Source organism: Fundulus heteroclitus, chromosome 12, assembly GCF_011125445.2.
Source record: "Fundulus heteroclitus isolate FHET01 chromosome 12, MU-UCD_Fhet_4.1, whole genome shotgun sequence".
In the NCBI taxonomy this organism is placed as follows: domain Eukaryota; kingdom Metazoa; phylum Chordata; class Actinopteri; order Cyprinodontiformes; family Fundulidae; genus Fundulus; species Fundulus heteroclitus.
This window is the reverse complement of record NC_046372.1, coordinates 16,550,240-16,563,145: the sequence shown is the minus strand read 5'-3', so window position 1 is coordinate 16,563,145 and position 12,906 is coordinate 16,550,240. Positions and strand designations below refer to the sequence as shown.

Below are 12,906 nucleotides of genomic sequence, written 5' to 3'. Positions count from 1 at the left end.
AACTGCCTTCAGAAGTTACCTACTTAGTAAAGACAATTAACTTGTGTGCAGTTCAATCTCAGTTCATAAACAGCTTCTGTGAAGACCTCGAAGTTTCGGAGAGACCATTACTGAGCAAACAGCACCACGAAGCCCAAGGAACGCACCAAGCAAAACAGGGATAAAGTTGTTGAGAGGTTTGAAGCAGTATTATATTAAAACACAACATTTCTTATGTAGGATATCTCCTAGAGAATTCCTCTGGCCATCATCTGAAAATGAAAAGAGTATGGATAGAAGCTGCATAACATGGCCATCCTCGTAATACTAATGGCCCTGCAAGGAGAGCTTTACGCCCAAGAGGCCCGTGGTAGCCATATGGGTTTGAATACTTTTGCGCAGCACTATAATTTCAAAGCTATTCTACTTATAGCAGCAGATAATTGAACATGATCTTGTCAAATATGTATCATAATTGATAAATGCTCATGGGCACATGTGAATGTGTATATTTATAGTTATAATGTACAGTATATTGATTTATTTGCTTGCTTAACGGACTTTGGGTAGTATGGAATCAAAAGTAAAGTAGGAATCAGGAAGATTGTTGATGATAATGACTATAAGAAGAAGGGGGATTAATAAATAAGTTTCACTACCTCATACCACATTTCAGACATAATTACTAAATCATACATGTATATACACATAGATAGATAGATAGATAGATAGATAGATAGATAGATAGATAGATAGATAGATAGATAGATAGATAGATAGATAGATAGATAGATAGATAGATAGATAGATAGATAGATAGATAGATAGATAGATAGATAGATAGATAGATAGATAACATTTGGATGTGGTAATTCCACTGAATTGTCTGGGGAAAAATGTTTGCAGTTATTCATTAATTACTTAACATTTGAGTGAAACCTGGAAGATGGAGTTCACATATACTCAACATGCGGTTATGTTTCTGTGGGTCAGTTTTAAAAAGCCAGAAGCCTGTGTCCGAGCAGACAGTTTACACTTTGAGCTTTGCCTGCAAATATGTCAAACTAAGTCAAGCACCGGTTTGTCAGCTTGGCACTGAGCAAACACACATGTGTAAAATATGTCTGAACAAGGCCAAAGCAGCTGCTAATTGTGTTTTCTAAGCTTGTAGAAATAATTTGAAATGCTGAAATTTGACAGCTTCATATTGATCAGTTCCAGAGTTAAACTATGAATAATACTGCCAGAACCAGAGCTCTCTTTGCTATAGCAGGCCAAATTATTATGCCGCTAAAAATACTATTGTGTTGACAGAAGTGCTCAGCTGGAACACAGGCCAAGTTCAGCTCTTGCAAATGAGCGAGAGAGAAAAATCTAAAACTCAAGTTCCTTCCAGAAAAGAAACAAATTACCTTTTGAGAGAGCAAAAAAAAAAAAAAAAAAAAAAAAAGAAGAAGCCAAGAGGGTTTTACCACAGAAATGCAAAGTCAGGAAAATCACAAACCAGCACTGGATGACTAAGACACAACGCACACAGAAACCGCTCCATTGTTTCATTCATTTACAATATCCAGTTTATCCTGTTCAGGGAGGCTAGATATGAAAATGTGCTTCATTATCAAATTTATACCATCAACTTTGAAACATAAAAGCAAAATGGTTTTCAGATACATTAGAATATTTTATTGAAAAGTAACACATTAAAAAAGTCTGATTTAACCATTTTTAACCAGACATTGTTTATAACAAACTTACTGGCTACATTTTAAAATAATCTGTTATTATATTACTAATAGTCATTAAACTGTAGCCGGATATGTAGTCCCTCTGTGCACCAGGCTGAGTCTGTGTCCAGCGGGCCTGGGTTCAAATCCTGTGAACATTAGGAAGGCCGTTACAAGATGTAATGACTTTGCTGCGGCGGCCTCTGAATAAGTGAGCAGCTGAAAGGACACCCAGTTATTAAAAAATTGAAGCATTTATTTTAGGTTATACTTTTTTTTATTAAACTGAGCGGCTCAGCTTTATTAACCCTAACCCATGATTAATTTATACATAAATATGACACTGAGAAACATTTTTCTTAGTAACTGTCCAAAGAGCACAGCCAAGGAAAGCCTTTAAAAGTAACTACTCCCAAAAACGTTCACACGTAAAGTATAAAACTGTGTCAAACAAGGCTAGAAGAAGGGCTCCAATTTATTTTGCCACCACAAATCTCCGGGACGATCATGAGGGAGAACTAGAAACACTACATGAAATTAGGTTTCTGTTATAAAAAATTTATTTATTTTAAGAAAGGAGCTAATCTCAAGTGTTTATTAAGATCCCAGTCAAATTTTTATTTATTTTTTTTTTTAAAGTTCCAAAACCTGAAGTCCTTTTCTGTTTGCATCGTGTGAGTTCATATTCAATAAAATAGAATATCCATTTCCAAGAGGCTTGTTTGTCACATTAAAAATATGTTCGGAAAAAAAACAACCTTAAGGGTGGTATTAAACATACTTTTCATTAAGCCCCCGTTTCTTCATTAAAAATGTAGCTTTTTTTATTGGTCTAATGCAATATTCTAATCATAAATTCTGTGTTTTTATCAGCTGGAGGTGAGGAAAACAAATCCTAAACCGGAAAAAAAGGCTTTAAAACATCATCGGTCTATGTTAATCCATATAATGTGTTTGCCTTAGCGAATTGGATTACTGAAATAAATGAACTTTTCAATAATATTCTAATTTATTGAATATGACTGTGTGCACTGTGCTCAGATATCCCACCACAGCTCCCTGTGTCGAAGGACGAGCTACAGAGAGCTCAGCTGAAACTCTAATTTTGAAACTTTAGAAAATTCAAAACAAATCACAAAGTTTGAAGAATGAGAAGAGCTTTTTTTTCTGTAAGTGTTGCTTGTACACAATTAGCGTTTCTTGATTGCTTTGACCTGCTTAAAGAAACTGGGATCCAGTTGATCTGAGCAGGGCAGGAGACACCTCTTGCAAATATAACAAGCCTTTCTCATTGGCCCTTTGGCAAAGCAGCTAACACAGATGTCATTCAAGCAGTCCAAACTCCATTGTCTTAGTTATTGTAGCCAAACAGAAATCACCTATTCCAAACTATTTGAAGCAACCAAGATCAGTATGAAATCCCTGAAGCGGCCAGTTTTACACTCCTTCACTCAAATCTTGAATTACCAATCACTCTGCAGGCCTTGAAAGGTGCCACGTCTGGTTTGTTCCTTACCAGCATGGATGGACAGATGTGCGTGAGAGTAGGTAAGAAGTAAAGGGGTCGGAGGAAGAGAGGCCCATGTGTGAGGTGAAGATGTAGATGGAAGGGCTCAAGTTTCAAAAAAATTCACAAAGCTGTTACAGTACAGTGAAACAGATATGCATTCATTGGCCCACCATTGGGGGGAATTTGGGATCAAAGGTCAAGAAAAAGCTTTTCTGATTCTGGATACAATTCTTCACAAGATGGACTATTGACATATAACCTTGCATGCGAGCTGAATTCTCACGGTATTTGTCAGCTCACAAACATACGATAGTCCACCTTGTTCCGCTCAAGCCTTCAGGACAAACCAAAAACGGGTCCGGCCAATCACGTTGTATTATTGGGGTTAAAGGGGGTAAATATAGCTGTGACGAAAGCAAGAAGCCAGGTACCGAGCCCCCAGTCGAACCAAAATACACACGGCAGCGCAGGAGGACGCACGCGTAGCTGCTGCTATCAGCTCTGAAAGTTCTCCTGAATGTCCCTCCTTTCCCCAAACAGATTTGGATGGGAGCAGACCCAGACTGGTGACGTGCAGAGCAGAGAGTGCTACACGTTATCACTCTGGCTTGCCAGGTTACAATCTGACACAGCCTATGGAGAAAGATGACAAATGGAAGGGCAAGTTGTGTTGTTTGAAGGAAATATTTGCTTTTAACTCGTACGCTAATTGTTTTTGGCACGACTAGAGCCTTTTGCAAACGACGTGTCACTTTGACCATGAGTACCACTGTGTAGGCCTGTGCTTTAACTGTTTAACTGGAGTTTGAGTTGACTGCTGCATGAAAGCTGTCAAGAAAAAAACGTAACTGAAAGCTCACTGAAATATGTATCGAGTGGGATAATAAACGAGGCAAGACATGGTAACATTAGCCTAGCGCTTTCACAAACTGCTCCACATGGAGATATCTGGGGGGAATGATGAAGCACAGCATGATTTATGTGATGGTTTGTCAGAACAACATTTTTGTATCATGCTTAACCATCTTGAGGCATTATACTAACACTAATCTGCAGAAACTCTGATAAGGTCAAAAAATATATATGTTGTCAAGATAAAGTGATAGGAAAGAATGAGTGCCCACAACAATCTTGATGAGTGAAAAAGCGTAATGCTAAAAAAATGCAATGTGTTATTTTATTCCAGTTTGAAGCATACTGGGTTTTCTAACATGTATGAAGGTAATTTTATTACCTTAAATAGACAAGAGCTGATCTGAGTCCGATCTTCAATGACTCAAATCGGTATTAGGGACAAAATATCCTGAAAGCTGTAATTCTAAAGATTTTTGCACATCTTTAGCAGCAGTGTTAACAATTTTGGAGTGGGCATTATACGCATAACTGGCTATAACTATGTCTTTACTAGAGTACTGGGACTTTTGTGAACAAAGTATGTGAGTCCTTTCGGCTGATTCCTTTATTCAGGGACTGCCACACTAACTCATAACAGCTTGCACACAGACTTGGCAGAGTTTTTATGACTGATGCCCTTCCCGATGCAACCAGGATTCGAACCCAGCTACCCCATGTCAAAGACACGGATTTAGCCTGCTACAAATCAGAGAAACTACTTTTGTGAATTAAAATGGGCCATTTTATAGGCTACTGAAGTTTAAACCACAGCCTTCTCTGAACTCCTTCGCATGCTTTGTGTTTCCATGCTACTGCTGCTCTGAATATTCAGAGCTAAACCCCAACTGCAAAGCTTCATTATATATCCAAGGTCATCGTAGGGCACGATTTTCCTGAGAGAGGAAAATGTGGCAGGAAGACAAGAAGACAACAACAAATATCTGACAAGAAACAGAGAAAACCTAGGGGTATTAAAAGAGTTTGAGTTGCTGCTGCCGAGTAACTGGTGGTGCCAAGGTGAATTAGGAACAAGATAAAGCAGTGTTGAACTCTGAGGACGATAGCAGCTAATGGAGAATCCTAACTAAGGTGCTGGTTTAAGAACAGCAACATAATGCACAAAATTCATTACAAATTTCCTTAAACAAAGCTTTAACTAATTCAGGATAAAAATAAAAGCTTTAAAGAGGTAACAAAACACAAATTTGCACAACCAAATGAAAGGCATAAATGGGAGCTGTCATGAAATGCTACAAATGAAGGACATACAGATTTGCCGTTGTTTATGTCGAAAACTAGTAGAACCAGTTTAAAGCTTTAGTATCTAGATGTTTGACTTGGTCTTGAAAGAAGCTAACAATACAGAGATGTTCAAAGGTTTACACACCCTGGTTGAAGTTCAGTGTTTTTGAGAGCTACAAAAATAAGATCATGATAAATTACCTTCAAACCTTTTCTACCCTTAACAGGACATTTGTCCCAAAAAGCTCAAAAACTGCTATGATAACTGTCATGATTTGTCTTGGATGAACCCGGACACAGCACACACACACACAGAGCTGGTTTCCAAAGTTTATTTAAGAGCAGGTAGTGGATGGTGAAGCCAGAGTCAGTTACCAGACGGAGGTTGCAGGGGTGCAGGAAACTGGCAGGCGAGAACAGACCGGAGCAGACAGGAACAGAACCAGGAGACGAGCAGGGACGAGACAGGCATGGTGTTCTGGAGACTGCAAACGAACCGGTAACGAGGACAAACTGAAGGTGAGTCTTATAGTGGTGAGAGCAGGTGGAGTGAGTCCGTGGCTGATTGCAGCCTGACAGGTGTTCCTAATCAGGACTGCACTGAGGAAGGGAGCCAGGAAGTGTTCTGAATGCAGCCTTCAGGCTGCATCATGACAATAACCTGGTTGCATGAGTGTGCACACTCTTAAATATTTTTATTATATTTTTAATTCAGTTTCAATCGTCCTTGGTTGGACATGGTCTATGCAATATTTGTCAAAAGTTGCCAAAATTCTCCACATCACTCAGATTACAAGGACATCTCATGCCCATAGACCTGCTAAGGTTACCCGACATGTTTTCTGAACTCTAAATTCATGTGATGCAGAAAAAACTTAAAACTATTCTCATAAATAACTAAATAAATTATCAATAGTTGTGCAAAATTAACTCTGGCATTTATTTTTATACTGATAAAGCTCATCCTCTGCTACCGTAGAACTAACTTTAGATTATATTAGCTTGTTTTCTTCACTACTGTAAACTGTGTGTAACTCTGTCAGTGTTTTTGCCACCGTCATGTCAGATTTGCCCCATTGTGGGACAATAAAATATTTTTTATCTCAGCTTATTCTTCAGCTTCCTAGCAAACACCTGAGAGTTTTGAATCAAAGTTGATATTTCAACTTCCTCATAATTTCATCCACATTAACAAAAATGACAGTTCCATCTAAAGAAAGGTACTGTGTTTCCGTATTTATACAGTTTTTTGGTGATGCAGAGTGCTATTTCTATGCTAAACACACTATTTGAAATTAGGGCCAAAAACATCCAGTTTTGTACTTTTGGACCAAAGCATTTTAAATAAAAAAACTTCTGTCTTGCGATTGCAGTCACATTGCAAAGCATTTGTGCAATTTATTTGCGTAGATCCTCTGCCTTGCAAACAAACAACTGTCAGAAAAACTGCACAGCTGAATACGTTTTTCTTATTTAGAATCAAAAAATGTGTTAGTACACTTCTGAGAGTCCCTCTAGCTATTCACTTTCATGCTTCTAAATTAATAAAGTAAATCAAAAACTATACGGAATGAATATTTCATGATTAAACTATCATTTAAACTATTGAAATAATCAATAAACAGCACAAATATGCAAAGATTTTACTCATCCTAAGAGCTGACTCATTTTCTCATATGGCTCGGATGAACTGTGCTTCGCTTTCATAAATGGCCAGCTGTACAACACATTACTGGACCCATATCAAGGTATATTTACTTAAGGTTATTAACAAAAAACAGGTTAGCAATAGCTGAATAGATGACAATTACCGGTTAAGAAGAATGAAAAAAATCTAGGAAAAGCCTAACGTATTTTCAGGGCGTCAATGTGGTCTTTTGCACTAAAAACAAGGAAATACTTACTGTCAGAATAAATTTATTATTGGTTCCACGTTTTTTATTGATGAAAGGAAGAACGAAAAATTCCCTAGGAATTATCCTGCCATTTATTACCATAATTGCATACAGAGCACAGGACTGTTTTCATGAGTGGCAATATTTTCAAAGGGATGACAAATTTAAGTAGGGTTTAGATTTGGATTGAGGAACAAACCAAACTGCAGTCTGCTTCATCTTCAGCTTCATAAAAAAAAAATAACGTTAATAATCTGGATCATATTAATGTGGTGCATGTTGCAAATATTCTATTAACGTAATCCGAGGCAATGTTATGTCCTCACCTTCACGCCGGGTGGTCCGGGACGACCAGGATTTCCATGAGGACCAGGAGGACCCTGCAAACAGAGAAAAGCATGACTGAGGAGGGCACATGGTGAAGATGACCATGTGGGTGATTGGAAGAACCCTGGTAAAAAAAAAACAAAAGGGGGGGAATTATTGCAAAATGTTAGACGTATGTTATTCCCGTTCCACTGCACGCATTTTAAAGTAGGGGTCAACAGTGCTTCGGGGTCCCACTGGGTATGAGTATAGGTGTGCAGTGTGTTTGTTTTGCAGATAGAGTTATGTTATGTGGATGTACGTCTATCATTTATCTGTTCCTTAAAACGCTTTGTATCAGGAATTTAAAATGTTAGCGCGTTTGGTGCAGTGAAGCAAAATTTCTTTTTTTTTTTTACTGGTGGTTTGAAGTGATTGCAAATGCAAGCAGTAACAAAGTGTTTTTGGAATTTTTTTTGGAAAATCCAAGCTACAACTTCAATCCAAGCGTTTGCATTTCAACCGGGTGCTTGTGTGGACTACAGATAAAAATGCTGAGCATGGAAAAATCCTCTCCAGCAAAACTAAATAACTTGAAACATGCTCAGATGGCTTGGAACCGCAAGCTACTGTATCTTCTGTCAGCTTTTCGTCTTGGTCAGAATTTCCATGGGTTGCGAGGGGAGGCATTTTTCTCCCCACTAAGCTGGAGGTGGGAGTCATAGGATAGGATTTCTGTGAGCACAGCAGACTAGGGAGCAGAGGTGTAAGAATACAGCTGGGGGGATTCAGACACCGTCTGTCTATTATCACTCTGTGGAAAGGAGTCAAACAGCCGAGGCAGTTCCTCTTCCCTTAAACTGGCCAAGCCTCTATCCTCCCAGGCGCTCACTGCCGGACATATGGAGACACTTAACAGAAGCTCATCTATAGATTTCCTCCACCCCATTCTCCATTCAGACCATTCCCCTTTCACTTGCTCAATATAAAAACGTATGGAAGTCATTATCTCCAGATAGAGAGCGAAAGGAGAAGTGGAAGCAGAGAAATAATGAGGCTGGGACAGAGTGTTACAAATTGCATTCTTGCGGTACATAAGATAAAGAGGCACAGTGCTGATGAGAGGCTGGGCGGGTGGTATCCCAATGGAGGCAGGCGTATTGGTGGGAATGAGTCACTCGGTCTATCCATCTTCAGGTGGGTGAGAGGAGGAATGAAGATCCTCGGTGTTTAGAATAATTACTAAAAAGAGCTTCTAACAAGCAACCATTAGGAGCTATGTGGCAACTAAACACAAACATGTTAACACTGAGAAAGCACAGAAACACACAAACATCATTACGCCTTGGGCCTGCAGATAGAGGGGCAACTGTGCGCAAGGTTTACAATACAGGTTGATCGGGGTGCTACTGTTTTTGTTGGTCAAAGTAAGTCCTTTGATGGCAAATGTACTGTCTTGCAAAAGTATTCCTACCCCTTAAACTTTTGACATTTTCTCAGGTTAACAAAACCAAACTTGAACGGTTTTAAATGAATCATCAACACACGACCTACTTGTAAAGGACAATAATATATGGTTTTACAAGGGTGGTGTGCATTAATTTGTATTTGTATGTAGTTTACAGACGATACAAATATAATCGCAAAGGGACTTTACAAAAGAGGGAAAAAAAAGTGAATTAAGCCGATCAAGCAAACAAATTCAAAGTCAATTGCATACATTTCTACTTGTCCCTAGTTTTCAAACGATGCCGTCATGCATTTTACTCTGTCTCTAAATAAAATCTAGTACGGTATTTTTCTAACTATAAGTTGTACTTTTTCCATAGATTCTGCAACTTATAGTCACGTGCGACTTATATATCAATTTTAAATGCAAAATCATACTAACCAACACGAGCCAAGTAGTAAACTTTGCCGTCTACAGCCGTAAGAGCCCTGTCTAGGCTTGTGAAAACGATATGCTGCTCTTGTACCAATTAAAAATTGATTGAAACATTAACTTATGGACAACAAAGAACACATGTTTGTATGTTGTTTAGCTGTTTCAGGATGGATTCATGCAGCGGAGCGTTGCGGGTTGCAGTAAAGGACCCAGACCGTGACAGAACCCTGTTATTGGGCCAACAATGACCTTAACGACTCCCCATTACTAACGGGGTGAACCTGTTTCGGTTCAATTTGCATGTTATCTAAGCCATAACAAGGTCTTTGTTGGGCAGTACTATAAAACTTGGAACTCAACACTACTCCAGACATTTTGAATTGAGAAGGCTTTCTGGATAGGAAGCGAAACTTCTTCAGACTTCGGGAAAAAAAAGTCCAGTTGTTTTGTTTTTTAAACTTTTTTGGAGAGACCTGTCAACCTGACGTTTGTAGTGATTAAATCCTTTGAATGAGTGGCATTGAGCCATCTGAAGGGCTTCCCCTGAGAGCCCACATTTTCTTTCCAGGCAAACAGGTCAGCAGACGATGCCATCAACTTGAGACTACACTTCATCCTGCATCACCTCAAACACCAAAGGACATAAACAGGATTCTGTTTGTGAGCTTCCTCCACCAAAAGCTCCTTCAGCTCACCGATGGGATAGCAGGGTTTCTGGCACTTAGCTCTTACTTTTACTTAATCTAACTTTTACAAGAGCTATTTCAGGATGCAGACCATCTCCTCCGTTTTAATAATCAGGACATCAGTGCAATCTTGTCTGCATTTTGACATTGTTTTTTATAATAATCCTTGTTTATTTTTCTTGGTTGATCTAATAGAAGTATAATCTTTCTTTTTATTTAACAGCTAACTGTGCTTACTTAACTTTTCATCATTGTAATGATTTTCGTAATAAATAACAATGATGTTTTCATTTCATACATTTTTCAAAAGAAAACATCTGCTTCTACAGCTGGAAATGTGAAATAAATCTCTCCGACTGGACCAACAGTAATATCTGCTGGCCAGAGACACCACATGTTGATACCAGCAGACATCTCTTCTGGAGTACAGAGCATTTATGTTCAGAAAGTGGTGGAATGTTGAGAACATTTTATATGTTATATCTAAAGACTATTAATCGGTAGCATTAATTGTTTATAGTGATGCTTGACTCTTTTGTAAGCCCCTAAAATGTTGTTTCAACTCCAAATGTGCTCCGAGTTAGCTTAAGCTCAAGCGTCAGTGAAAAAAGTCACAGTCAACAATGATGACAGAGATCCCCGAGGGACTGCTACAGCAAGCCAACACATGAGATTCATTTATCAGTTTAGTTTTTGTTTAGTTTTTTTTTTTTCATCAACCAAACAGTGGCAGAACAGTGCTGCCGAGGCTCAAGTCTCCATTGACAGTATTTCATATCATGTAATGTCAATCATTCTCAAGACATTTATGCAAATGTCTCCGGGTTGGCAGGAACTCTGCGTCACGTCCCGACTGCATGCTGGCAGGTCACTTTCCCGGCACAAAGCCTCCTTTGATCCACTCTCAAGCCTTCCCTACAGGGCCGGCTAAACTTTGGCTCTCTGCAGGCTTATAGCTGCACCGAGGTACGTGGATGTTTTGCAAGTTAGGGCTGCTGCTAGGTGGAAGCAGCGGTGAGACCGTCTGACCAGTCAGACATGACACCCTGCTGTCAGAGAGGTAACACTCCTAACGGCGCTTTGTGACTCCAGCTGCTTGAGCTATTATGATGAGTGAGATCGCCTGCAGCTTTCCGGACATGTGAAGCATTTTTAATTATAGTTTGTCAATAATTTTGAATCGTTTGCTTAGTTTCCACCTCCCTGCACTCTGTTCAGCATCCAGCCTAGAAAGAGGAGCTGAAATGAGGTCATGGTCTGCTGCAGACTGGAATTTCTCTTTGAACATCAGAAAATGCTGAGGGTGATAAAATTCATAACAAACATTCCTAACTGCTTGAAGCATCTAATCTTCATTAACGCTATAAGAATCATAAGTGGATTCAGGTGCTATTCACCTTAAATGTATATTTATTACAAGTTGTTTCATATAAAACCCTTACAGTAATACCATGTAAGTTTTAGTCACTAGGGGACACAAGACCTGTAACTATCAGGAAAAGAGCTGCTGAAGGCCACCGTCGCAAAATTAAACAGTCTCCATGTTTTGGAATCTGATAGCAGACCAATTTGAATCAAAAGCTTGAAAAGTCATTGGGTTACTTGTAAAGAGAAGGGCACATTTACCCCCATAGAGTATGTGCAGAGTCTCCCATTGGTACATAGAGGGAGAGGATGAGGCAGAGCCAGGGGGAGAGGGAGAAGGAGGGGGAGCTCCAGGAGCCGTGAAAGAGAACGAAAGAGCAGAGAACAGGCTCAGTCATCTGATTATGAACGGTTGCAGCAACTTTAACAGAGGAGATGAGCTGACATGCTGGTCTGTGAACCATATTTACTGTGTTTTGTAATAATAACAATGGCCATTAAAAGCTTTGACTCGAGCATGAGAAAAGTAGAAGCATGTATATCTAGCTTTGGTGTTTAAGGGAAGCTCTAGGTCACATAACCCATTCAGAGCCGGATCCACAACTCTCAAGTTACATTGGCGGGTTTTTAAGAAGTACAGCCTGCACTGAGCATCCATATGCGCCAAGTGCTGTATATTGATCTGAAAAATAATTTAATACATCTCCAATTAAGCTACTACTTGGGTCAAAACTTACACAGGGTTGCTTTAAATTCACCCCAGCAGCTAGATTCTAAATCCGTAGTACCACACTTCCTTTTAGAAGCAAGCTCTGTGTAAACCTTAAGGTTTTACTTCTGTTTTGACCAGAAATGTCTGCAAAGGTACACCTCAATGAACCACAACACTTGGAGTAGAGAAGGTTGGCCATAATGCGCAGCACCATGTTTGGAGAAAATGTAGACAGCATGTCAGCACCAATGCCTCATACCAACTGCCATGTGTGGCGGCAGATGGGTGATGATTTGAAATTTTATTTTGGAGCCACAGGGCCCTTGCAGCTTCTAGTTAATTATCTTACTACCAACTCTGTAGTCTATATGCCATAGTATTATAGAGTAAGAACCGAAAGTAGTTTAGGTAAAAATAAGAATTGCTGGACTAGAATTTAATCAAAGTGCAGCAATGGCTCAGACCTCAGCTTGATTAGGATGCTGTGCTAGGACCCTATGAGAGAGTTCAGAAACTGAAACAATGCTGTTAGCTATAACGTCTTCATTGCAATATGCAAAAGTGATGAGTTATTATAGAAACTGACAACTTCAAGGTACGCCTGATTGTGGTTCTACAAGCTATTGAATTGAGAGAATCAAACCTCATTTAATCAACATGCTTACCTGTTGGCTCTTTTTTTAAAATTGATTGAGCTAATTTTGTTAA

General features: G+C 39.2%; 1 protein-coding gene across 2 annotated transcripts in view; it reads right to left on the bottom strand.

Moving 5' to 3' along the window:
* The window catches only part of col27a1b (collagen, type XXVII, alpha 1b), a 126,158-nt gene that overhangs the window by 89,802 nt on the left and 23,450 nt on the right, over positions 1–12,906 (bottom strand). For both annotated transcript variants that reach the window (XM_036144091.1, XM_036144092.1), the window contains one exon: positions 7,571–7,624. In XM_036144091.1, coding sequence (XP_035999984.1) covers positions 7,571–7,624 — 54 coding nt within the window. The remainder of the gene's footprint in view (positions 1–7,570; positions 7,625–12,906) is intronic.